Source organism: Musa acuminata, chromosome BXJ2-7 (genome assembly GCF_036884655.1).
Source record: "Musa acuminata AAA Group cultivar baxijiao chromosome BXJ2-7, Cavendish_Baxijiao_AAA, whole genome shotgun sequence".
In the NCBI taxonomy this organism is placed as follows: Eukaryota; Viridiplantae; Streptophyta; class Magnoliopsida; order Zingiberales; family Musaceae; genus Musa; species Musa acuminata.
This window is the reverse complement of record NC_088344.1, coordinates 4,535,712-4,552,563: the sequence shown is the minus strand read 5'-3', so window position 1 is coordinate 4,552,563 and position 16,852 is coordinate 4,535,712. Positions and strand designations below refer to the sequence as shown.

Sequence of the window (16,852 nt, the reverse complement as noted above, 5' to 3'; positions counted from 1 at the left end):
TTTACAAGGTCATATTATAGAGTGACTTCTTACTAGTAGGTGGAGTGAGGGAATGCTACACAACTTAGTGAAAACGCTCAGTCCATGACAAAAGAATGCCAGAAAACCATCTCCCAAGGCTGAACAAGTAGGTCATTAAAATTTCATCAAGAGAAATCTATTACCAAATTGATCTATGTTCCAACGTAGACTAAAGAGAATAATTTCAGTCCATAAAGAGATCAATCATGATATCACTCAATTTCCCAAGCATAGCAAACCTTATCATTCACTTGGCTCTCGATCTATACACTAAGAACAAGGAAAAACTACAGTCAAATTGCACGCATTAATTTCACGCGTCCGACCATTATAGTACGAGAAATAAGGGCAAATAAATGAACAAGGGAAGGAGCTTGATACCGGATTTTGATCACACGGGCATGTACAGGGGATGAACAGCCCCAAACTTCGCCCGAACAGGGGCCGCCTGCCCTCGGGTGTTCTTCATCAACAACAGCTGCAAAGATCTCCGATTCTTGATGCAAAGCACAGGCTCCCCTGCAACAACCAGATGCGAGTAAGACAAATGACGATTCTCTTCCCTGATCGGTTCCAGCGGATCACCCTACCTCGCGATATAGGTAGACTTCGACCCGAAGGGAACCTTAAAAGAGCAAGAATAGAGGAGAGGAAACGGCGATGAGACCGCGGCCGCCCTGTACGCGGTCGATCTGACACGCACCAGATCCGGAGCATCGCCATTCCCACCACCACCACCCCTCTCGCCTCCACTCTCTCTCTCTCTCTCTCTTCCTTCCCGCCCGATTTCACCAAGTTCTGTTGCCGAGCTCTGTCGGTTAGATTGGTGGGGCCCACGATAATCCTAACTAATTGGCCCTATCTACAGTTACGGGCCATCTTCTTTGCCGATCTTCGTCAGTTAGATTGTGGGTCCCAAAAAAAAACCGTCAATTGGGCCTAACAGCAGTTTATGGGCCATTTGGATTTCCATGTCTTTTGCGTCGACGGTGTAGTGACATGTTAACCAATCGATTGCCGTCATCCATCGGTAACACACGTGAAAGATCAGAGTCAAATCTCTTTGCTTCAAATATTGTAGTGTCACTTTCTCCACCAATGTAAGAAAGCATTACGCTGATGACAAAACAAACCATTAATGGTTCATTTGATTGAAAAGGACTGTAATAGGCTCCTGTTCTTACCCTGGGTTGGTCCCTCGTGTCTTTCCATGCCACGTTCATTTGGATTACTGCACGATGGAACATTCTTGTGAGACTTGGTGAACCAGATCTGATCTCAATCTTCGCCATGCTCCAAGAAATCTATCGTGATTGGAATTGTGTCATGTCACCCACATGGATGAACAATCGAATCAACTACTGCTGCGTTGAGACTATGAATAGAGACAGTGGGTGTGGAACAGCGTCCTTTCCACTAAGAACTGAAATCAGAGCTTTAGATTCTACCATACCGATTTACATCCTAATTTCTAGAAATCAGAATCGAACCGTATGACCCCGCTTCTCATCTGATTCGATATCATCGAACTATTGACCTGATTCGATTCCGATTCAGTTCTGGTACTCCTTTACACCGTTCCCATGCTACTACTACTAGCTCACGTTGCTCTTCTACTCTATATATCTGAGCCACGCTAAAACAGCACATCAACACCAGGCTTACACTAGCTCACGTTGCTCTTCCACTCTATATATCTGAGCCACGCTAAAACAGCACATCAACACAAGGCTTACTTGGTAGCACAACCCGAAGTTGAAGTGGCAGAAGGAAGACGAGATCCACAAGCATGGAACGGCAAGAGGCCCCCTTCACCATGCGGACGACAAGGAGTTCCTCCTCCTGCTCCGAGAGGGAATGAGGAAATAGTGAAAACAGAAGGAACTCAACAGAGAAAGAAGACTTTGTTTTCTGTTCCTCCCATCTCATCCAGAAATCTTACCAAGTGATGTTTTATGGTTAAGTTGGGGATTCAAGTTCCCAAGGTCGAGGTGCGTTTTGAGAACTTGAGCGTGGAGGCCGACGACCTCTTCCAACCTTGTTCAATGTCTGCGCCAATACCCTGCAGGTGCTGCTGCTTCAATCTACAACAACAACAAAAACAATAATAAGATGTGAAAATATTGCTTAGCATTTTGAAGGCTAATCAAGTATTTTGTTTGTGTGCACAAGATCAGCTCCTTGAAGGCTAATGAATCTTCTAATCATTAGCTCAAGAGTGAAAAGTTTAGGGATTATCGATTAATTAGCATCATAAATCTAAGAACATGGAAACCGATATTACGCGTACAGAATTTACTTGTTTTTTTTTTTGCTCAAGAGACTAAATTGAATTCTTATCAAGAATTTATTTTCTCTAAGCAAATTTAACGAAAAAGTAGTCTCTTATTTCCTACAATCAGATCCTTTTTTTTGACATATTAGTGACAAAAGAAGTCTTGCATCCAATTTTTTTTCAAATCCACAAAAGTAAGTTATACCCAAAATACACCCAAAAACTTTAATATTGGGTTAGCGACTACGAACAAAGGCAGAAATTAGAATATTGCATGGATTATAATTTAAGAAAGTAGATATGACACATGTTGCAAAGCAAATACTACTACTAGGATTTCAGTGGCCCTCCTAACATTGAGATCTTTTAAATTACTATGAGAGCCATGGAACATCCTTGTGATGCTTATGGTAAATGTAGCACATGAATCATGTAATGGCACAGCTATAATCTTGGTTAGGTTAAGATGTCATTGGATTATGAACGCTTCTTGGGAATTTGATTTAGTTAAAACATAGATGAACTGACACTTGGTTATATATTCTTGCATTTACGTAACAAATCTTTACAATTGTAAACAGTACCCTATGTAGCTGGAAAGGAAAACTTATGTTGGCTCACCTTTCAAAGAGAGCTAAATTTTGTGCAAGCAAGTCAAATTTAAGAGACAGTCAGTTAAAATCTCACAGTCTGCTTTCAAACATTTTATATCGAAAAGGAACAACTAAGAACAAATGCAAACATTTGATGAATTAACAAGATGAAAAATGAAGACATCTTAACAACATATAAATTAAATAACTATGAAATCATAAAGCTCCTAGACAAATAGTGTTCATTTACCACTGCAAAACATACAGATTAAGTGTCAGAATTGCATTTTTTAACCATTCTTGTCCTTTGCTACCACTGGAAGTTACTACTGATGAAAAGAGGGGGGCAGTTTATCTATAGTGGTCCTCTGGGTCCTCTATCTCATATCATGATTCAATATTTTCAGGTAACATATTTTGAATTAATCTTTGTTCCTTAAATGAAGAGAATAAGAATAGGTCCAAGGCTTTTCTGTGCAGGCTATCCCAGGAGTTCCTAAAATAAAAAAAAGACCAAAATCCAGCAACATGGATGCTAGATATCACTTCTCTTACCATGGAATATGATAAGTCCATCGACTATGCAGAGATCTTTCGAAGTTCTTCTCTATACAGGTAACACAAAAAAAATTCTTGGTTCAAGTAAAAAGACCACAAATTTAAAATGAATAGCAGATGAGCTTTGGCAGCATAACAAGGTTGCATCTTTTCTATCTGGATGTCAAGGGTTCAAGTCTTATAAACAGCCTCTAGGTTGTGCACACTAAACCACCACAGATCCTGCATTAGCAGGAGCCTCCTGCACTGTGCCACCCCTTTTTATGAATAAAATGAGGTGCTGAATTTATACTTGATCTAACAGAGAAAACATGGAACTAGTTAGTGAGCTGAGTAAAATACGGCCAAACTCAGAGGATCTGCACTTCGCGTCTGAATATTGGCAGAATTTTGGGTCACAATGTAGTGCGTGCTTGTGGAAATTACACAAATCATATTGGAAAAATCCAGAATTCAATGTCGTCCGTTTTGTGACTACAGTTGGAACTTCAAATCTATTTGTCATAGTATTTTGTAAAATTGGCTCCAACATGTAAGTTCAAAATGATCTTCCCCATGCATAGCTGAAACTTTTAGTTCTGTTTTCTTGGCTGAACAATAGTACCAGTTGATAGGGGCAAAAATGGCGATGTGACACGTCATGACAGCATCCCCCGAGCGACACACTACCCGAGGCTCTCCATACCCTGCAGCAGCTCGGCCTCCCACGCAACCCCAGTGGTAATGTCAGACAGCTACGTCAGGTAACATCAAACCTCCTCTATAAATACCCCTGAGTCCTAAGCAAAGGGGGGGATGACACACTCAACACACGGAGGCCTTTTCCTCCTCCTAAACCCCCTCCACATCTTTCTCTAACTTGATCGTCGGAGGGGTCGGGCTGAGCTCCCGGCCCGACCTGTGTGCAGGTGCGAGACGGTGTCGCCTCTTCCCGGTGCTACGGCGGAGCTGCCTCCCGACCCGACCTACCGACCCGAACCGCCGACCCGAGCTGCCGACCTGAACCACTGTGCTTGGCTGCCGGGAGACCCCGAGGAACGCCCCAGGGAGATCCCCGTCGTCCAGACCCGAACAAAGCCGCGACGGCCCCGAGGCCACGGCTAAAAAAGTTTCTTACCGTAACACCAGTGAACAACATATTTTCTTGAGTTCAGAATGATTTCCTCCATAGCTGAGAATTTAAGTCTTTTTTTTCACTGCACAACAACATCAGTGAACAAGATACTCTCAACAGACTGGGAATCATGTAAGCAACAGCAATGTTTCATGTCTATGTCAATACTTTTAACCCTGCTCTTTCTTCAATGAATAACAGTACTAGTGAACAAGATATTTTCAACATTTTCAGAGTCATGTATGCATCAGCATTGTTTCAAGGTTTTGTCAATGCCATTTTGATGCAGCCTCTTGTATGGATGGAGAGAACAGTACTCTACCGAGAAGGATAAGCTGGAATGTACACTTCCATGGCTTACACTATTGCTCAGGTAATCTTATTTCTGCAATCCATTCAAAATTGCAGCATGTTGCTATGAACTTACGATTTATCATGAACTCAAAGTCCAACACAAGGATTGTTGTTTCATCATTCCATGACAATGAGTATGATAATACATTTCTAGCAAGGAAAATGCCAGAAATTGCCTGAGGCATGTGTTGTCACTTCTGGCACAACTGGGCATGAAGCATGCCCGGCACCTCTGAGGCATTGCAATACATGTGCTGCAGTATACTGTTTCTACCAACAAACACAGTAGTCCACTTTTTCATAGAAAACCAATCAGCATACATTAAGTAATAGATACGTCACTGCTTATTTTTTCAGTTCTGTATAGATGAATATCATCATAACATCTGCAGGTGGCAGTTGAAACCCCATTTGTGATACTCCAAGTGCTCCTCTTTTCATTTATTTTCTATCCAATGATTGGATTCCAGTTGTCGATAGTAAAATTCCTCTGGTTCTTGCTCTTCATGCTTTTAAATTTGTCCTACTTCACAATGTATGGGATGATGACAGTAACACTCACACCAACTCCAAAAATAGCTTCCTCGGTCTCCTTCCTCATTTATCTCTTGTGGAGTTTCTTCTCTGGTTTTTTCATTTCAAGGAAGGTAAATTTGACATTCTTAGCTTGAAAGAATGTTGACTATGTTAAAGCAGATGATCCCAGTTTGGTGGAGATGGTTATATTGGGTCAATCCTGCAGCATGGACTCTTTATGGTCTGATGTTTTCTCAACTAGGAGATCTAGATAAACCAATTCATGTTCCAGGGAATTTGGATCAGCCAATAAATGTGTTTGTTCAGGACCTATTTGGTTTTCAAGACAATGATTTCACAATTATCGTGGCCCTTCATTTTGGGGTAATTGTGTTATTCCTTTCTTTTTTTGGCTTCAGCATCGAGAAACTGAATTTCCAGATCAGGTGATTAAACTGGAAAAGATGTTTGAAGCAGGGGGTAGCACACGTAGATCTATTCAGTACAAGCATAGTGACAACAGCAAATAGCCAACTCAGACAAGGGGCTCAAAAGATAATTTTCATAATTTTCTCTCCCTTTTTTTTTCTGTAAAATTCAGCCAAAGAATAGATCTCATAAAAACTTGTCTGACCAAAAGCGCATTCCCTTTAGATGTGCTACAAGATGATACAATATGTAATATGATTAATCATGTTTACTTGACAATGGCGGTTGACGCCAAAAATTAATTTGTGTAGCTATAGTCTGACAGACATGGACAAGTAAAACACTACAGTGACTGCCTTTGGGTTTTGGCATTAGTGGACGCAAATTTCATCATGAGATGCCAATGCCTGAACAGACAATAACTATAGCATATAAGACAGAGAAGTATAACATAAAAAAGGACAGCCTAGTGTCACATCCTTAACTGGAATTGGCTAAGTATATGTCATCCAAGCAATATGCTTTCACAAGGGTTAGCCTAGACTTTAACCTCGTGCAGTCCACTGAGGACTTGCACAACGAAGAAAAAGTTAGAAAGACGAACATGTGAGTAATTTGCCACCGTCACACACAAAAAGGGCAAGATAACCGGGATCGCAAGCAACACAAAGAAACCAGCTTTTATTAGGCTTGAAAGGGTCTCAAGAACAGGCTGAACAAGCACATACAAAGGGGGTTCTGAAGGTAGATTTAGGCCCAATGTTCACCTAGCACTTTCGCCTTTCTAACATTTTCTTCATTGTGCATGTCCTTAGTGGACTAGACGAGGTTAAGGTCCAGACTGACCCTTGCAAACACATATCGCTTGGGTGTCACACGCCTTAGGCAATCGCTGCTAAGGATGAGACAAAGTGATATCAGAGCGAGTAAAGCAAATATTGAATTGCCATGGCAAGGCAGTGTAGCAAAACCAACACTGCTGTACAAGATAGGCAGCAAAAATGTGTGGCCGTTCCAGAGAAACGGACAAGCACTCATGTGGAAACTAGCAAAGCTACTCAAATGGAGTGTGGCATTTGCAGCTCTGATACCACTATGAAACATTTCGAGCTTTACATGACATAAAGACAAAGCAAAAACACTGACAACAAACAAAAATGGGGTTGACTATAGTGTTTTCTGCCCCGTACAAGCTGTCTACAAGAAAACAGTGGAAAACAGGAACCGAAAACCGTCATGGACAAGTGTCGAACACCCTGTCTGCATTGTTCTATGACACTAGTGTGAGGAAGATCAACGTACGCAACCTTACCCCTGCAACCAGATCACAGAGGGGCAACCTAACTATGGAGACTGTCTCACCCATTGACTTCACTGGAAATCTGATATAGCACTCACCAGCAAATCCCAGGCAGCTCCTACCCGGCTAGGCATTTCGTCGAGCAGTTTTAGAGCGCTGTTTATGCGATAACTGAAGCCATCGAGAAGACAAAACGCTTCTTTCGCTACGTAGCAGCAGGAGAGTGAAAAACAAACCAACCTTTAGGCATCAGATGTAGATGCGACATGATAGTCCACGCTCAACCGCCTCTTACACCATCCGCTCCCGCCTTGGCATTTTGTCAAACAGCGATAGGATGCAATTGATGCGACGACAGGAATCATCACAGAGGCGCTCGTCGCCTTCAATGTTTTGGAGGATATATGCGTCAGTCTACACGAGCGCTTCTTTCACGTCTAGACTTGAGTTACCACTTAGGATCCCACAAGCTGACTCCGACTCCACTATATCGTAACTTCAGTCGTACACTAAGTCGGTGTAGCAAGTAATTATTAGCCTTCCCCACACCGTTCCCTTCTCCTCCTCGGCACGTGCCGAAGCCTAGGGTTTCTCTTGTCGTCGCCAAATCGAACCGTATAAAGCCCTAAACGCTCGAACTCTTTCGCCCTCCACTCTTGCTCCGGTCGCTGCGCCTCCACGCCCAGCCTTTCCTACGACCTCCGCAGAGAGCTACGACCCGCGGCCACCATGCCTTCTCTCGTCTTATCCGACCATCTTCTCTCCTCCGAGGAGACCAAGAAATTGAAGCCCAAGGAGCTCCAGAACGGCATCCCTGAGGAGGGGGAGCAGAGGAAGAAGAAGAAGAAGAAAAAGCATGCGGAGATCGAGTCTACATACGGCGAGCTCGATAGCAGCATGGAGGATATGGCGTCCGAGAAGAAGGCAAAGAAGGGCAAGAAGAGAAAGGCCTCTGATGATGACGAAAAAAGTGACACCACGTCCGATTCCACCCAGCCGACCGTCGCCGAGAAGCAAGCAGCGGCAGTGAATGGGGGCGCAATGAAGAAGCCGAAGCTGATGAAGGACGATGACGGAGAGACAGACAACGCTGCCGATGATCCAAATGCTTTGTCCAATTTTAGGATCTCGAACGTCTTGAGGGAGACTCTGAATTCGAAGGGGATTAAGGCTCTGTTCCCCATCCAGGCCATGACTTTCGATCTCATACTCGATGGGTTTGATTTGGTCGGTCGAGCACGGACTGGTCAGGTGCGTATAGATCTTTATCATATAGTGCGAGATATAAGCCTTGACATTGCTTATTAGTAGACCCTGAAATAGATTGAAACACCAGTACTTAATTCTCCAGCTAATTATAATCTAAAAGCAGGCTTTTTACTAGTGCATGATTTGTCAGTTCCATAATTGGCAATCCGAAGATTATTCTCAGAGGTTTCCTACAGAACATTTTTCTAAGATTCCGATTTTGTGATGTAACATATTGTTGCACATCAATCCAATAACTATTTAGAATATGATATATGTTGAAGTATCTAATGATGATAGGTTTGTAGGAAGGTTGGTCCTTGACCCAGATTGATGGGCTAAAATTGGAAAAAACCATCTGATATATTTGGTTTTAGCTTGAAATGTCCAGATATGTAACTCGGTTGGAATCATCTGACAAGAATTTGCTTTCTTGGTTCTGGCCAACTCTAAACTAATCCCTGCAAATTTGTAGTTTGTTAATTGATTTCCTGATCTGATTTGGGTGACCTGGTTCAAACTCTATCCAAAAAACTCGTGCATTATCTTGTGTGAAATCGGATAGTAATATTGTCATCGACAGATTCATTTGGGCAAAAAGATCCAAGTGTCTACAAAAAGGGCACCAAGGATTGTGTTGTTGCTGCTGTCATTCTCATATGCTTTAAAACGAAATCTTGTTTTTTTTTTTCTATGTATCACTGATATTCATGCTGACTTGCTGCACTATACTTACTGATATCTATAAATAATATATATTGCCTAGTTATGGTATCTTATGTCTGTCCGTATTTGCAGGGTAAAACCTTGGCTTTTGTGTTGCCTATATTGGAGTCACTGACCAATGGAGTGCATAAGGCATCAAGGAAGAGTGGTTATGGGAGATCTCCAAGTGTTTTGGTACTTCTTCCAACTCGTGAGCTGGCAAATCAGGTATCTTTAGGTTTTTTTATTGCCTATGATAAATGTGCAAGTATTTTGGTGTTTCTTTATCTTGGAACTTGATGGAAATAAATCCAAATCCAGGTTTATTCAGACTTTGAGGCCTATGGTGGGACAGTAGGTTTATCTTCATGCTGTTTATACGGTGGATCCCCTTACCGTACTCAAGAAATTTTACTAAGGCGAGGAGTTGATATCATTGTTGGGACTCCCGGACGCATAAAAGTTATTTTCTTTCTTGCATGGCTTCATAATCTTTGTTGGCTCTTAAAACTTTGTTTCGAGTAAAGACATCTTTCCTCCTTACAGGATCACATTGAAAGGGGGAACCTTGACCTGAAGGCTTTAAAGTTCCGTGTCCTTGATGAAGCAGATGAAATGTTAAATATGGGTTTTGTCGATGATGTGGAACTAATTCTTGGTATGGATCTTCTCTTCACAATATTTGCACCGGTTATCTACCCCTGCATTTTATATGTTGTAAAAGTGACTTCTATGATACTTTAAATATAATTAGATGTTGTGTTAGATCTGCCAACAGTGTTGGTTAGTCACAATTCTGGTATTGCATATAAAATAATCATGCCTAGGCTAATGCTGATCTTTATCTTTTCATATGGAAACTTTTTATTGCATCAGATACAAAAATTGTTTATTAATGTTTGTTGTTGTTGGTTTTATTGTTAACCATCTGAAAGGCTTGTTAAAGTTCATGTTGCTCAATGCAAGTTCAGATAAATGCTTGATCAATATTGCTATGGGTTTTTTTTCTTTTCTAATATGCACCTGTATTGGATTCATTGGTTTTATCTTGATATTTATCTCTGCAGTTTGGGATTCCAGACCTACAGCTTGTACCTGATTATAGTTATGGATGAATTATGTGTATTGACATTACCTGGTTAATGTTAACTCAGTGTTCTTTTTCTATTCTTGTTTTGCAGGTAAAGTTGAGGATACTAGCAAAGTTCAAACACTTCTCTTCAGTGCTACCCTGCCTGACTGGGTAAAGAAGGTCTGTGGATCAAATTTATTCTTAGTTTGCCCCTTTCTCATACAAATTTCATTAAAGGATCTAAGTGTGGTTTCAAATACCATGTTATGTTGAGGATACTATATTGGTATATTAGTCTATAGGCACACTAAACAATTTTTAGTAGATGATTATGGGTACAATGAAGCATTCCATACTATGCCAGTTGGCACGTAACAGTCAAATAAGATTTGAAACCTTGGATCTTAATGAATAATATGCTTGAATTTCTTTTTTCTTCTTTTAAGACCGTTTGAAATGCTTCCAGATATCTACACGATTTCTAAAGCAAGATAAGAAAACAGCTGATCTTGTTGGCAATGAGAAATTGAAGGCTAGCGCCAATGTTAGACATCTTGTTCTTCCTTGTACTCGTTCAGCAAGACCACAACTTATTCCCGATATTATCCGTTGTTATAGCCGGTTTGTAATTTTTTGACCAGCAAAGTATTTTTCTATTTACTCCCTTTTTCCTGGTTCCTAAATAGGATGTGTGAATTTTTTCTTAGTGGTGGCCGAACCATCATTTTCACCGAGACAAAAGAATCTGCATCTGAACTTGCTGGGTTATTACCTGGTGCACGTGCTTTGCATGGGGACATAATGCAAGCACAACGTGAGGTAAGTAGAAATGATGACAAAGACATATACTTAATTTAGAATCAGATTGTGTTTGTTGGTTTTTCTTTGTCAGTTTATCTGTTAGGACCTGGTATCGTGCAGGTCATACTTGCTGGATTTAGGTCAGGCAGGTTTTTAGTTTTAGTTGCTACAAATGTGGCAGCACGTGGCTTAGACATAAATGATGTGCAGTTGATTATACAGGTGCATTTTTGTGTCCCAGAAGTGGTTTCATTAATTACCGAGGCACATGTTTGGTCGTAATAAGTAATGAACATTGGTTAATTTTTCAGTGCGAACCCCCACATGATGTTGAAGCTTACATTCATCGATCAGGGCGAACTGGAAGAGCTGGTAAACCTTTAAGCTTTCCCATATCAATCTCGACTTTCGATGTTAATGAGATGCTAAGAGATGCCTCTTTCAGGAAATACTGGTGTTGCTATTTTGCTTTATGAACCCAAACACTCGTTTAGTGTTTCTAGAATAGAGAGAGAGTCAGGTGTTAAGTTTGAGCATATATCTGCCCCTCAGCCTGCTGATATTGCTGAATCAGCTGGATCTGAAGCAGCTGATGCTATTTCAAATGTCTCCGACAGGTAAGCTGCTATATCTCATATTAAGAAATGCCTCAATTATGTTATAGTTTACTGTTGACCTAAGCATATATTTGGTTAAAATGCAGTGTTATTCCAATTTTTCGTTCACAAGCAGAGCAGCTGTTAAGCTCCTCTGAATTATCAGCAGTGGATTTACTAGCAAAAGCCCTTGCCAAGGCTGTTGTAAGTCAATTCTCTCTGCTTGCAAAAGCTATATAATCCTTGAACTGAATTGGTGATCCTTGGTTGCATTATGTTCTTCTATAACAGGGTTTCACTGACATAAAAAAGAGGTCACTTCTCTCTTCTATGGAGAATTACGTGACATTACTTCTTCAGACAGGAAAGATAATCTATTCACCTTCGTAAGTGCTGTCGTTTTTTAAGATACTCATTGAGTTTGAATTTTATGAAGATTCTTTTGTTTATAGGTTTTGACTTTTGATGATAATATCCTAGTGATAATGTCTCCAATTTGATAAAAGTATCATAGTATCCTAATGATAATGTATGTTATGTACTTAAATTTGCTAATTTAAGTTTAATTTGTACATGATCATAAATTTTTTGTCAGGTTTGCTTTTAGTACGTTCAGAAGATTCTTGCCTGATGAGAAGATTGAAGGTGTTAAAGGCCTTTCTCTTACTGCTGATGGCACAGGTGCAGTGTTTGATGTGCCTGCTGATGATGTAAATGCATTTCTTGAAGGTATGATGATGGTCTTTCATTTTAAGCTTTTCTCAGTTGTGCTGCTAATTCTTCGTTTGAAGTGGCTAATTGCGTTTAGTAACTTCATAGGAAACTTTTGCCCCAAGATTCACCATCTCTGCGTGTCTTCTGCATGCGGAGTACCATCAGTTTTTGGTTATAACTCTGTGTATGAAACAAATACAAGTTCTTAAAACAAAAATGAGCACCGTTGCACGGAACATATGCACAGAATCATAGAAGAGAATTTGTAGGTTCTGGATTTTTGCTGCTAGTTCTTCATATGTGGTGGCTAAATTCGTTTAGCAACTTAATAGGAAACTTTTTGCCATAAGGATCACCATCTCTTTGTCTCTTCTGCATGTGGAGTAATATCTCAGTTTTTGCTTATAACTCGTGTGAAAAAAATACAAGTTCGGAAAACAAAAATGAGCACAGTTACATGGAACATATTATAACTTAACACAATCATAGAAGAGAATTGTTGGTTCTGGATTTCTCTTAATCAGCGATGCTCTTCCTTGCACAACATATAATCTTCACCAATTGTTGTGGCTTTGCCATCCTTCTGCTTGTATTCTGTTTTCATTGTTTCATGTGACTGATGTGGATATATGATGTAAACTTTTTGTTGCTTTTCTGTCTTCTGGTCTTGCAGGCCAAGAAAATGCTCAGTCGGTGTCCATTGAGGTCCTGGAAAAATTGCCCCCTTTGCAAGACACAGATCGGTCGAAACGTGGTAACTCGGGCCGAGGAAGGTTTGGCGGTGGCAGATTCTCTGGTGGTAGAGGTGGCAACAGCAGTTCAAATAGAAGAAACGGTGGTGGTGGTTTCATCGGTAGAGGCCGTGGCCGAGGAAAAGCTAGTAGTGGTGGTCGTAACAGATTTAACAGGTGGAAGTGAAAGTGCACAGTTTGGTACATTACCACATCAGTATCTGGAATTTTTACTGTTTATTCTTTTCATCTCTTTGATCGAGGAATTAAAGGTATAATAAGCATAATTGACTACAATTCTTTTCTTCTCCATGTGGCTGAGATGGTTTTATACCAATTTTGTTCCACGCCATTCAGCTCTGTGGATTTAAGTGTTTTTGTTATTTGTGATGAGATCTTTGCAAATTTTAATTGGTCAATCTGTGCGTCTTAAAATTTTAATTGATCTTTGCAAATTTTATAGTACCTCATGGTGTTTGTTCAGTTCTTTACTGTTCTTGGATGAATACTAAGCTGACTTATAAGGTGGTGGACAATAACAACCAGATTGAGCCGAATCATGTAACATTCCTCGGAGAACTTAGTGCTTCTAAATCATGATTCACGTGATAAAAGGAATCGAGAAGGTAATTAAATGACAGGACTCATTTTTTCCAATCATATGGCATGCTATTAGAATTCCATAACGAGCATATTACAAGATCAGAAAGATCAGAGACTGAAACCATGGCGAAAGATTGCATGTCTCATCCAACCACACGTTAAATTTTGACCAGATAAGAACAAAGTGATAATATTAATTTAACAAAGATAATAACTATCTGAACAATTTGCTTATATTGAGTTTTCGATATAAGCAACAGAAAAAACTGAAGATACACTTGCTTGCCCATAGATGCAAAATTTAGCACACGCACACGCTCGTGTGAAGGTCCAGCAAAAACAGACAGCTTAAGCACAGTTCTGAAAAAGTTAGTGACAACTCCGGCAAAGTACCAGAAGCTAAGTTCGACGACATCAACTTAAATCTTAGGCACCTGTAACCTCTGAGATATAAGTCACGACGATGGATTTTGCGGAACAGGAATTTGGACACCGGGTCTGGATGTCCATCCTCGCTGATTCCTGTAAGCTTCAATAGCCTCTAACCTGATTCTTTCGTGAAAAGCATCATGGGGAGTCTTTAAAGACTTCTGCAAAAATAATAATAATAATAATAATAATCATCATCACCAAAACTTTTAGATCTCAGGTTTATTTGATGATAACACACAAAGAAACAATCGAACTCCAAAATATTACCTTAGGAACTGATAACTTAGGTGGAGCCTCAACAACTTCACCAAACTTGATCTTTTCACGCCCAGGGAAGTCTACAACACCATCTATCTTTGCTTTCTTATTTTTCTTTCTCCTGGCCTCAAGATACCTAGCAAATAAGAAAAACAGAAAGGAGTGAGAATACAACCTTCTTTGAGCTGTGACATGCAAGTCCAAGTAAGAAAATGAAAAAGAAACAGCCAAATTATACTATTAATAATTCTTCGGCAGACAACTAATCTATTTCATTCAACCAATGGCATGCACCCTGCAAAGTGCAGAGTTTTTCACTAGTTAAATGTGTAGATAAATGTCAAATTCTAAGTTCAAACTACTATATTTGTTTGAATATTACCAGTTGAAAGACGAGCAGATAATTATCTTCAACTGCGAATTCATGGATCTGAATGCCGATGGATGTCAATATACATTTTGATAAAAGAATCCCGCAGACAGAGTTCAAGCATTTCACAAATTAATACATGTTCAATGACAAATATAATACATCATGGTTAGAATTTTAAAAGGTAACTTATCCTAAAAACCTTATAACAAAAACTCAGAAAACTTCTAAAATTCTTACATAAATATACTACTGAGTTAAATCCTAGAATCCAAGAATTCCAGAAGAAATAGCATAATAGATCAGTGCATTAGCAATTTTTAGCCGCAACACTGAGTGTTAACAGTTGACTATAGCTTTTCCAGCATTGTTGCAAAACGTGATGGCTTACTAAAAAGATTTTGGACATAAGCGGAGCTAAATTTCAAAAGCCAACGAAAACAAAACTAATCCTAAGAATTATTTCTCGTGCCTTAAATGTGATCTTGCAACCAGTCCTATTCTTGTCCACATCCTCAAAAATATATTCAAGGAAGATCATTAATGAGCAAACAATAAGAGTTAACGGTACCCTTATGTTTCAAAAAATGAAGAAAAGCTTGGAGACCACGACTTAACTTGACCTAATAGGAAATATCATGGATGTAATTGTGGAAAGTTTCCAGATCCTCTTACAAGCCAAAATATTCATCAAAATCGAACAAATAAGTAAATAATAAGCTTACTCTTTGCGTTTTTTCTTCCTTGTGGTAGCAGCAGCTTGATCTAATTCTTGAAAACGGAGATCCTTGGGTGCATTCTTTTTCCGTTTCCTTTTTCTCTCGTTACCTAAGCTTGGTGTCATGGTTGCATCTTTGTCGTCTATATCTTTGTCCTTCTTTCCCTGGATGCCTTCTTTGGTCACAGAACTGAACTCGGAAGAAGGCTCTTCTTTTGTGTTGACTTTCTGTAATTACAATGAATTAGTATCAATTTGATACAAGTGTCAGTAAATCAATGCAAACCACATCAAAAAATTATAAAAACTGCAGACGAGCGTACGAAGATACTACAACCAGCAGACGAAAACCAATTCGAGGAGTTTTGCATTGTTTAGCCGAGCAAAAGAAACTGGCTATAATTTCAAGAATATAACTATGTGCATGGCAGCAAAATACACAAAAACATCAGTATAAGACTATCCCATTTCTATGGATTTTAGTAGGCTTCATGGATTTGGCATTACGATGGTTATGAAAGCCCAGAATTTTACCAGGATATTCTTGCTTCAAATTAACTACCCATATTTCTCAGACAAAATCAAGCGTTTTTATCATCAAAAACGTATTTTGTTTACCTTCTCGACGGCGCTTCTTTCCTTTCTCTTCTCTTTACCCGCGTCTTTGGGGGTTGGCGCAGGCCCTAAAAACATCTGAAAGCGTCAATAACAGGCGAGGTATTTAAAAGAACGACTGGGGGAACGGCAGAGGTTTGTGGAAGGGGGAAGGGGAGCAAGCGACCACCTGGCTTGGCGGAAGACGAATTGAGGTTCTTGAGCTCCATAATCTTGCGGAGCTTGGAGGGGATGGCCTCCATCTCCTTGACGCTGGGAGGCGGCGGGAGGCGCGTATCCCCGCCGTGAGCGGATCGGTAGTTCTTCTCCCGCCTCTTCTTGCCCTTCCCACCCATCGTCGCCGCTTGCACGCGCGTGAGGATTTCGTTCCAGCAGCCGGGAGAGACTGAAGGGAAACAACAACGAGATGAACCACCGGCCGATTTGATTTGGTCGGGTGAGAGGTCGGCTCGAAACCTAAACGAAGGCAGATAGCTTCTTACATATATATCCTTTGAAGGTTAAGAAATATAATATTTACCCCTCAAAATTTTAATTATATATATATATATGATTAAGATTCATTTTAGTCCATATAGTTTTGACCGTAGATTACTTAAACCCTTATGATTTATTCGTACCTAAAATAACCCTTATATATTTAAAAATATAGTATATAAGTTCCTCTCGTATGAGTTTACAATCGTTATAGTTTCCTTATGTGACATGTTGACTGACAATAAATCATTAACATAATAAAACATATAATTAAAGTTTTAAAAAAATAAATATCACCATCAATGGTGTGAGAATGCGTCGTCATGGAAGTGATCACTAGTAGTAGCATCGA

General features: G+C 40.0%; 2 protein-coding genes and 1 long non-coding RNA gene across 4 annotated transcripts; 1 reads left to right on the top strand and 2 right to left on the bottom strand.

Moving 5' to 3' along the window:
* Nucleotides 1-1,138: 1,138 nt before the first annotated feature.
* Nucleotides 1,139-7,642, bottom strand: LOC135616764 (uncharacterized). 2 transcript variants are annotated; one of them, XR_010488471.1, is made up of 3 exons: nt 7,259-7,642; nt 1,964-2,105; nt 1,139-1,863 (listed from the first exon to the last, which is right to left on the bottom strand). It is a non-coding gene; the product is annotated as an uncharacterized LOC135616764 (long non-coding RNA). The 2 variants fall into 2 exon arrangements; XR_010488470.1 differs by having other exon boundaries at nt 7,401-7,642.
* Nucleotides 7,643-7,764: 122 nt separating this feature from the next.
* LOC103990505 (DEAD-box ATP-dependent RNA helicase 7) lies at nt 7,765-13,446 on the top strand. Its single transcript, XM_009409672.3, has 14 exons — nt 7,765-8,411; nt 9,207-9,341; nt 9,435-9,575; nt 9,660-9,771; nt 10,295-10,365; nt 10,652-10,806; nt 10,893-11,004; nt 11,107-11,208; nt 11,298-11,358; nt 11,432-11,603; nt 11,690-11,786; nt 11,874-11,968; nt 12,178-12,311; nt 12,970-13,446. Exons 1-14 carry the CDS (start codon nt 7,890-7,892, stop codon nt 13,212-13,214), a joined length of 2,154 nt encoding a protein of 717 aa, XP_009407947.2. The 5' UTR covers nt 7,765-7,889; the 3' UTR covers nt 13,215-13,446.
* A 360-nt stretch (nt 13,447-13,806) lies between these two features.
* Nucleotides 13,807-16,465, bottom strand: LOC103990506 (protein pxr1). The gene is made up of 5 exons (XM_009409673.3): nt 16,193-16,465; nt 16,027-16,091; nt 15,416-15,636; nt 14,330-14,456; nt 13,807-14,220 (listed from the first exon to the last, which is right to left on the bottom strand). Exons 1-5 carry the CDS (start codon nt 16,356-16,358, stop codon nt 14,086-14,088), a joined length of 714 nt encoding a protein of 237 aa, XP_009407948.2. The 5' UTR covers nt 16,359-16,465; the 3' UTR covers nt 13,807-14,085.
* Nucleotides 16,466-16,852: the final 387 nt, after the last annotated feature.

What these genes read in the sequence shown, in the direction of transcription:
- LOC103990505 (XM_009409672.3), top strand. Translation starts at nt 7,890, where the DNA reads ATGCCTTCTCTCGTCTTATCCGACCATCTTCTCTCCTCCGAGGAGACC. An exon ending in ATTATCCGTTGTTATAGCCG is followed by an intron (nt 10,807 to 10,892) that starts GTTTGTAATTTT and finishes ATTTTTTCTTAG; the next exon opens with TGGTGGCCGAACCATCATTT. An exon ending in TAATGCAAGCACAACGTGAG is followed by an intron (nt 11,005 to 11,106) that starts GTAAGTAGAAAT and finishes GGTATCGTGCAG; the next exon opens with GTCATACTTGCTGGATTTAG.
- LOC103990506 (XM_009409673.3), bottom strand. Translation starts at nt 16,358, where the DNA reads ATGGGTGGGAAGGGCAAGAAGAGGCGGGAGAAGAACTACCGATCCGCT. An exon ending in TTCGTCTTCCGCCAAGCCAG is followed by an intron (nt 16,092 to 16,192) that starts GTGGTCGCTTGC and finishes AGATGTTTTTAG; the next exon opens with GGCCTGCGCCAACCCCCAAA. An exon ending in AGGAAGAAAAAACGCAAAGA is followed by an intron (nt 14,457 to 15,415) that starts GTAAGCTTATTA and finishes CTTATTTGCTAG; the next exon opens with GTATCTTGAGGCCAGGAGAA.